General features: G+C 43.0%; 1 protein-coding gene across 3 annotated transcripts in view; it reads left to right on the top strand.

Annotated features, from left to right (window-relative positions):
• LOC126407280 (LIM domain-binding protein 3-like) overlaps positions 1-9,367 on the top strand; it is a 78,237-nt gene that overhangs the window by 42,996 nt on the left and 25,874 nt on the right. For 2 of the 3 annotated variants that reach the window (XM_050072097.1, XM_050072098.1), the window contains exon 4: positions 2,667-2,736. In XM_050072097.1, the coding sequence (XP_049928054.1) occupies positions 2,667-2,736 (70 nt within the window). Of the gene's footprint in view, positions 1-2,666; positions 2,737-4,904; positions 5,078-9,367 lie in introns of all 3 variants that reach the window. The other variant, XM_050072100.1, reaches the window with a different exon arrangement.

Here is a 9,367-nt window from a genome sequence, read left to right as displayed (position 1 = left end):
CAATGTAAAATGCCATAGGCTTGTGCTAATAACATTAGCATGTTGTATTTGTGGGGAAAATGTGTCCAGATAAAGACAAGTGTTTGTCTGTGAATGCTGCGAGTTATAGTGAAGCTGATTTGTGTACTTGTGTTTGAAATTGTCTCTATTAAGCCATGTTTAATGTGTGTTTAATGTGTGTTTTGAATCAAATAAACTTCACAGCACTTCATGGAAGCCTCCTCCGCTGACTAGTGTTTTGGAGGTGTAACTGCAGAGTGACACAGACACACCACCGCACAAGTATTAACGCTCACAACAGTGTAGGCTACAGAAGAAGCAGCTGGAAATGGCAATGTTTAGCTAAAACATACCAGTTTTGTTGTTTTCTAGTCTTGAACTGTGGTCTGCAGCTTGGCAGGTGTCTTGTCTTGGTGACACACTGTCCACCATGCCCTCCTCTATTGATATGAAATGTATTAATGGTTTGAAGAAATGTACAATGTCAACATTTTCTTCTGGCGACTGGGCTGTTTTCTTCCACTGCTGAATTCATTTGACCTGAATCCTCTTGTGCTGAGGACAGGTCAGCTTTTCTTAACATGTAATACTCACTCTTTGTATAATTCTTGATTCAGTGTGCTCTGACCTCTGACCCTCGACCTTCTGCTCGTCTTATCTGAAAAAGTTTGAAGGTTTTTCATTTATTGCCTCCTTTGTTTTGCAGGTGAATAGAAGATGTTGACAGTTTCACTGTTGGTTTTCTCTCAGCGTCCTTGTGTTGATCAGTAAACAGAGCGTTTCCATAATGGTGACCCACATACTGAAGGACTTAATGGATAAAATGAGAGGCCAGCAAACTGCTCATGATTTCACATTTACACAACACAATCTCTGTTTCCACTCAGGAGATCAAGCGTGCTTTTCTTTCTGGAGAAATTAAGATTATATCAGAAAGTTAAAGCAAACAAAGATGACGTTTATTGTTTTCTGTCTTAAACTGCAACGTGAACTTGATTATTTAATAACTGTGAAATTTAAGGACGGCAGTGATGAGAGCAGAGAGCCAGATCCACTCAAAGATAGCACTCATATTGTTTTTGTTCTATTATCTTTACATTTAGAGCTCCTGCTATATGACAAAGGGAGAATTATAATTTCATTAACAACCTTGTGATTTCTTAATAAACTGTTATGTATTTTATCTTTGACCTGCAGCAAAATGTCCACACCATCACACACACACAACACTGTATGTTGCATGAGCTACACTAAATCAGTCTGTGAGATGAATGAAGTTACCGCAGTAGCACACGTACAACACTGTGGGCCTTTTCTTCTGTAACTTTTGGCCGTGCCAAGTGATGCTGCGCCGATTTGCGTTTTCATTATCAGTTCAGACACACCGTGCCACGCTGAGCTGCTCTGGAGATAGACCTTCTCCAGAGTAAGTCCAAAGCTGGGCCACCCCTCCTCAAGTGGGTAGCGGTGGCGTCTTGCCGACTGCAACAAAACACCCATGTGTTGCAAGACTCTCCTCACCTCTGTCTGCAAGAGACCAGAGAGAAAGACGTTATAAAGGTCTCTGTGTGTCTCAGTACGTCTGTAGCTTCTAACTGTGGTTTGGAGTTTAGTTTCTCTCCTGCGTCCTCTTTTTACTTCAGATATCTGATTTATTTTACTGTTTCAAGTTCACTATCAAGGCAGCACGGTGGTGTAGTGGTTAGCAGTGTTGCCTCACAGCAAGAGGGCTCCTGGTTCAAACCAGGAGGGAGCCCTCCTGTGTGGAGTTTGCATATTCTTCCTGTTTCAAGCGTGGGTTTTCTCCAGGTACTCCGGCTTCTTCCCACAGTCCAAAGACATGCAGGTTAATTGATGACTCTAAATTTTCCGTAGGTGTGAATGTGAGTGTGAATGTGAGTGTGAATGGTTGTCTGTCTCTATGTGTCAGCCCTGTGATAGTCTGGTGACCTGTCCAGGGTGTACCCTGCCTCTCACCCAGTGTCAGCTGGGATAGGCTCCAGCCCCCTCCCACAAGGATAAGTGGTTACGGAAATGAATGAATGAATGTTGTTTAGAAGTTGTGTGAAGTTCCTGCTTTAAAACTCAACAATTCCTTATATTGTTGCTTCACAATAAAAGTTTTTATGTAACAAAATAACAGGGGACTTTTATTGTGAAGAATCTACAGGAAATTAAATGTGTTTATCACTGAATTAGTGGAACTTAATTAGCGGCTTTTCTGTAATTAAGACAAGTCTAATAATACGGCAGGGAGGAAGAGTAAAATCAGAAACAGCTCTGCAAACAGCTCACCTCCAACAGGTAAACTTCTTTTACCTGCCCTGCTGTGGAAAAACACGTAAACTTCTTTTACCTGCCCTGCTGTGGAAAAACACATGCAGCAACAATAACAGGCCGTGGATCAGCTTGCAACTGAACATGTAGCCACTTTGTAGAAAATACTGAGATATGAATTTTTGTCCATAACGCCCAGCCCTCGTCAGAAGTCTGAAAACACGTCAGTATGAACTGAAGCTAAACTCAATTAGAAAAAAAATAGAAAAAAATACAAATTGGAAATAAAGACCTGTAATAACTCTGCCCCACACTTTCAGAAAACATGAAAGTTAAACAGAAGTCATCACCTGTGTATCATGACCTCTGTTTTTTTTCTCTTCCTGCAGGGCGAAGCGTCCCATCATGATGCCACCGCCAAGAATCGACGCCACTATTCCCTTGATCCCTCACCAACAGGTACCCATAATGCATTTCCCGCCTTTCACACACACAGTCACACAGTGGTGGCACAGCGGTTTGGGGTTCCAAGGACACTTTCACAGGGACATCAACCTTCTGAGTGTTAGACCACTGCTCTACCTCCTGAGCCAAAGCTGCAGCATTAAGTTTTAACTGTTTATATTTTTCTCCTTTTTAACTTTTGATGTAAATCTGTGCTTTGTTTCCAAGACAGTTTTTCCAGCATATGTACAGATTTAATTTTTCTCTCTGTAAGAATCAAAATCTAGACGGGTGAGATGGAGCACACATGAGAATGTAGACGTGCTCTGCTCTGCCAAAAACAATCAAATAAACAAACAAAATGCTGTATGTGTAAGGGCCCATGCGCACGCGCACACACACACACACACACACACACAGCCTCCATCCTCTGAGCATCAGTCACGCTGGGTCAACAGTATGAAATGTCGCCTCCTGGTGGCCGCAGGAAGAAAGACGTGCACTTAATTAATGTCTAAAATAATATACCAAGACAGATTCACCGACATGTTCAAAAGCTACTGGAGGAACCTGAAGATGTTCGTCCAAAATGAAATTATCTTTATTACTTATACATATATACAGTACTGACAGATTTAATTCTGAAACATCAACCGGTACTCTCCTGAGTCAGTTTTAGACGTTCAGAGACAATTCATGTCAATTAATGCTTGTTACATGAATTGTCTATTTTGAAAATAATCATCTGTTCCAACAGGAAATGTGCAGTTTTTGCTTGTGTAATGCGTACAGTCTATTTTCATACTAACTTTGTTTATAGGTTTACTTCTTTAGGTTTGGCCTAAAATAAGTACATTTGTTACTGATGTAATTTCACGTCACGTAACATATATGACGTGACCCTCGGCGGAAATCCCAGGGGGGATGGGGGACGTTGGTCCGGACCCCCATTCTTTGAAAAAACGGGGAATTGCCCCCCGGTGGAGACAAAGGTAGCAGAGATACTGACAATCATGTTCTATAATAACTTAATTTTGTACATGTTAAGGGTGTAGGTTTTGTTTCAACACGGGAGACACATGAAACTTGGGATTTGGGGTCCTGCCCAGTAAAGTTTGAGTGTCAAACACTTAATTTCCTGCATTATGATGAATGTTGTGCACTAAATTGTGCCTTTATTGCATCAGTTTATGTCGGAAATGTCTTTAATCTCGTCAAAATAAAAGTTCATGTTTTAATATTTCACATTTTAATTAATGTGTTCAATGCACATGTTCCAAATATTGAGGAAGACGGGCCCCTGGCCCCCCCTAGAATCTACGCCTATGGTATTTGTTAGGGATGCACCGAATATTCGGTAACCGAATATATTCGGCCGAATATTGCAAAAAAACACACATTCGGTATTCGGTGGAATAAGTTAAAAGCAAGGCCGAATAATAGCGGCGTTTTGATAACGCAGTCAAACGGCGTGCCGTGACGGGCGGAATAAAATGTCGGTAGTGTGGCGATCCATCCGTCACCGCACTCACATTTGCGACAAAATAGTTTTGAGCGAGCAAAATAGGCTTAAATCATTCAGCACGCTGTGCGAGCAGCCTACAGATTTCACCCAGCAGCAGAAACAAAAGGCGAATCCCACCGATTGTGGGTTGAACGGGGGTCACAGACACAGACAGTAACGTTAATATATTCCTGTCAAATACGGCGGCCATCGGCTTACCGGGCGACGGAGGAGTCGGTTCCAATAATATCCTCTTCTTGGTGTCATGACTGCCCAGAAGTACTTGAACAGCCGAGCCAGCCGAACACAGGTATGTGACGTGTCAGAGGAGAAACGAGCCNATTTTGGTACCGTGACAACACTAATCTGGAGGGGGTTCATCTGCAAAAACTAATGAAAAACTAAACCACGGTATTCGGTATTCGGTATTCGGCCAAGCGTTTAATAATATTCCGCTTCGGCTTCGGCCACAAATTTTCATTTCGGTGCATCCCTAGTATTTGTATTTAAAAAAGAAAAAGAAGAAGAAGAAGATACAGAAATAGTAACAGATTAACTGTTAAAAAAAGTCACAGATAAAATATTTTTTACAACACTTACAACACAGATATTGATAGTTGTCACCCAACACTCTGTGCCCCCTCCCCTCCATTTCCTCCCCCTCCTGCTCCACCCGAAGCCTCAGTCAGTGCAGGTGAACGGCCGCCTGTCGGCCTGCAGCGAGGCAGACTCTCCTGGGAAAAGGGCAGCGGTCAGCCCCACTCAGAGGAAGCAGTATAACTCACCGATCGGCCTGTACTCAGAGGAGACTCTGAGAGAGATGGCAGCCGTCCAGGCGGGTCGGCCTGCTGGGTACGTAGAGACGTAGAGGAGGGAACATGGCAGGAGTTTGTTTCTCAGAGGCAGAGGGGATAAAAAGGTGATCAGGAGGAGCTAAAGAACCATGTTTATCAGACTGGTGTTGAATTTATATCAGATTCTGACAGGAGATAAGTACAAAACTGGCCTTTACAAGTCCTGGATATAACATTAACAGCTCAGCAGCCTGATATTTACAACAAATGTGTTATTGTTTCTGAGGCTTTTAATGAGGAAGTCACGGTTTTGTTTGTGCGCAGATTAAACAAAAGAGACCCCACATATTGATTCAGGAGCTTCGGGGCCTATTCATACCTTCCTTGTTTGGTCCAAACCAAAGTCACAAGGGTAAAACCTCTCCCAGACCACGGTCCGAACCAAACAGCTGAACCTTGGTCCAACTAAAAGAGGTGGTCTCATAATTCAGATCATACCGCTCTATGGTTCAGATCATTTCTATTGCGGGAACATTTTTTGGATGGTTCAGGCTTTCGGATTAATTACAGGAAGTTCTGGCATGCTGTCATCAGAACTGGAAAAACAACATAACAAAATATGCCACAGCTGCACATGGGGAGAGGAGGAGACTGTATAAGATGATGGACATAGCCACCATGGCGTCAGTCATTGGTTTGTGGACTCTCGTTTTGAAGCCTCAAGTTCGGCATTTTAGCCGTCTCCATCTTGTTTTTTTTTTTAGGGTGAGCACAGATGATGATCACTGCTCTCCGTTGCATGTTAGGCACATCTCTCGCACAGCAGGGGAGGCAGAGGCTGCCAGCAAGTCACTTTGCATCTCCTCTCTTCCATGTTTTTTCATCTTCCTGTCACTAAGTCCTGTGCGCTATTTGTCCCTTAGTTCATAACTATGTTGCGCCGCTGTTCCTTTACTCTCTATTTCTCTAATGCAGTCCCCCTGCTGTCTGTCTCTCTCTCTCTTGATTGAGTCCAATGCAGCTCCTGTCATTTACACAGAACAGGCAGTTTCATTTCAAGAAAGTACAGTTAAATTGGCGAGAACCCGACCCTGATTCAAGCCTGAGGGAGTACTGAGAAATTACAGCCCAACCTGGTCTGAATCCATCAGGTCAGGTCAGGCCCAGTCAGGCTCAGGCAGAGAATCAGAAGTCATGTAGGTGATATCGACAGGACGTAGGCAACGACAATGGGATGTGAGTGATGACAACCGAACATGAACAATGGTGACAGCATGTAGACCCATCATGTAGAGTTCTGTAGTGCACTTGCGTCATTTCAACGTGAAACTATCCGAATCAAATGTCTACAACAAATCACCAAAAACACAAACCTTGGTTTGGACCGTCATGTGTGAAAAGGCCCTCAGAGACATTAGTAGTTAATCTTCGAACAGAGTCAGGTTGCTGCTGTTTCCTCCTGACTCCAGTCTTTATGTGAAGCTAGGCGATAATCATTTTACTGAAGTTTGACAAACTGGTTCTTTGGCTTTTTCTAAACGTCCTCAGCAGCTTCACCTCTGAGCTTCCTGCTGTCTTTTAGCAACAGTATCCTGCCATGTTGACCAACACCTCAGCACAGACTGTCGGAGAAACGTTTCATCTGATTCTAGATTAGTAACTCCTCCGCTCTGCTCTGCTGACCTTTAACCCTGAGAAAAAGGAGAAGCGTGGGCACATCAGAACATTCAGTCTCCCGAAAACAAAACATGAGTCTAACTTATAAACAATAATAGATCAGATTCATAAATGCTCATTTTGTGAGGAAGCAGCTCACTGAAATCAATGATTCTGCATAATGAGTTTTTTCGGTACTTTAAGTATATTTTGATCAGGGCTGGTCCGAATACCAGTTTGGGGACATCGAAGCTTCAGCGAGTATATCTGTGATTAATCAAAAAATCGGTGCTCCTAAAATAATGTGACAGTTTGTCTCTTTGTGGCTTTGCTGAGCTGTTACTTACTGTTTTCAGGTGATTTGCCGAGCTGGTTTGGCATCTGTGCTGTGCCAGTGTTTGTTATATTTGGCACTCGACTTTTTGGGGGATCACCTTCACAAACTTTGAAACTATTCCAGACTTTTTCAGCATCTTGTAAGCGTATGTGTACGCCTGTCACAGGTGTGCAAACTGTCATAGTCGCAAAATAAGGTCTATCACTAAGTGTAAATGAATTAAGTTGAATTACTGTTTCTTAATTTATGGGCTGTTTGGGATTTTTGGAGTAGTGGTAAAGAAAAACGGAGCATTCGGATATTGATTTGGACATCAGTCACCATGGCAACAATCAATGCTTTTACCTCAGTAAGGTCTTGAAAGCAGGACTTTGACTTGAGTATGTGCACAGTGTGGTGTGAAGGAGCTGTACAGTCTCTATATGAGAAGTGTCCTCAGATAACTTTTGTTAGGATTTGGCGCTATATAAATAAAATTGACTTGACTTGAAGGGAGGGGAGTGTGTAACTGTTACCATAACTATTCATAATCTCACACACACACATACACACACAGTTACCCAGCATGCGTGCAGTGTTTCCTCAGTTCACAGTGTGATACGATTACTGTGTCACTGAAGAGGCCAAACACCTGTTGGTTATTCTGGCTGCTGGTAAAGGTCAGGGAACCTTCTGGACACACACACACACACGCGCACGCACACACACACAGTCTGGCTGCCCTTGTCTTACCTCTGAACATTATCCTGCAGTACCACACAGTCAGTATCATCCTAAACACACACAGGTCTCCTGGACATGTGGACGGCATCAAGCTGTCCCTTTACAGCAAGGTTAGCCAATTTATCCATCTGAAGTTAAACCTGCATCAAGTGTCAAAGTTGAATTATGACCTACTGACAGCTGCTAAATTCCCCAGCTTTATTATAGAGGGTGATCTGACATTTACTGATTAGCAAATAGACTAAGCTGTCTTACCTTCAAGTGCCCGAGAAATGGAAGTTAGAGCATCTTTAGCGTCTGTGCTTTGACACATTTCCCAGTGAATCAGAAAATTTGAGTGGTGCACAGTTACAAGAGGGATTTAAATCAAATCCTTCGCATGTTATTGGACCGCTAAAAAGTGGGCGGGCCACACACCTCCCTCACAACTCCTCCTAGCATACAGCAAGTGAACTGTGGTGGATGGGATGCGAAAAAGTGTCCAGGTACACTGTGAGCGATTACATTCAGGTAGCCTATGGCGCCCTGAGCGAGCCCAGGCTGGAGGTGCGTAAAGCTTCACCAAAATAGAGCCAGTGTGAGCAGTTTTTCTAACAAGCAACGTGTTGCGTTGCCTGATCGTGTGACACACGGTGCAGGTTAGGACGTCTTCACTAGGAAACACTGAAACAATCTGATGTTCATTCACTGGGTTGTTTGCATCACATCCAGTTAGGAAGACGGGTCACCATTAGATCAGGAGGTGGACGAGGGAGATGAATGGATTCAGCCACATTGTTTTGGAAACAAAAACAAAGGTTTTGTCCACTGACATCCAAAAACACATCTCCTCCCATCTCTCTCCATATTGCTACGTTAGTCGACCAGAAAGGTTATTATTCAGCAAGAATTCATTGGTCGTTTAGTCGCACAAAAAACAAGCAAAGTGAAACTCTATTAGGAGCTGCGCTTTGTCAAAATAAATCAAAACCTATACGACTGGACCATGTGGGAATTTACTTTGAAAGGACAGACACAGGAAGTGTCCACGCTCAGCGGTCAGACAGGAGTCAGGTTAATCTCCAGGGCTGGTACCTGCGGTTATTCCACAGGCTAGTTAATAACATGTCGGGCAGGAAATCCAAAGTGTGGGATCATTTTGAGAAGGTGAAGGACGAACCCAAGGTGATATGTAAACTCATCTTCATTGGTCGACTACAAACATGACGTATCATCTGAAACATGGAAGTAGCTACATGCCCATTAGCCCACAGCGTCATTAACAGGCGGCTCGCTCAGTGTGTGACGTGCACTTGTAGATAAAATATAGGCCTATATTAATGAAGGTTCATTAGTACAATGATGACTATTGGTCGACTAGGAAGCTCAAGTCTCATTTGATTAGATGAGTTTTTGTGAATGGCCCTGAGCACAGGATGACTCATCAAACATTTCAAACTGTTTCACCTGGTTTTTAGGAAGAGAAAAGACAAAAGATACAGTGAAGAATCAATTAACACAGGGACACAGGATGAAAACTGGAAAAATGTATTTGTCATTTCATGGGGACTTTAAACCAGGTGGTTTTATCACCTCTCTGTGTGAAAACAGCAGCAGCAGAGTGCATAAATACATCACCTCTAATCAACATGG

Source organism: Epinephelus moara, chromosome 19 (assembly GCF_006386435.1).
Source record: "Epinephelus moara isolate mb chromosome 19, YSFRI_EMoa_1.0, whole genome shotgun sequence".
Taxonomy (NCBI): Eukaryota; Metazoa; Chordata; class Actinopteri; order Perciformes; family Serranidae; genus Epinephelus; species Epinephelus moara.
Note: the sequence above shows the minus strand (reverse complement) of the source record. Positions and strands in the feature narration are given on the sequence as shown.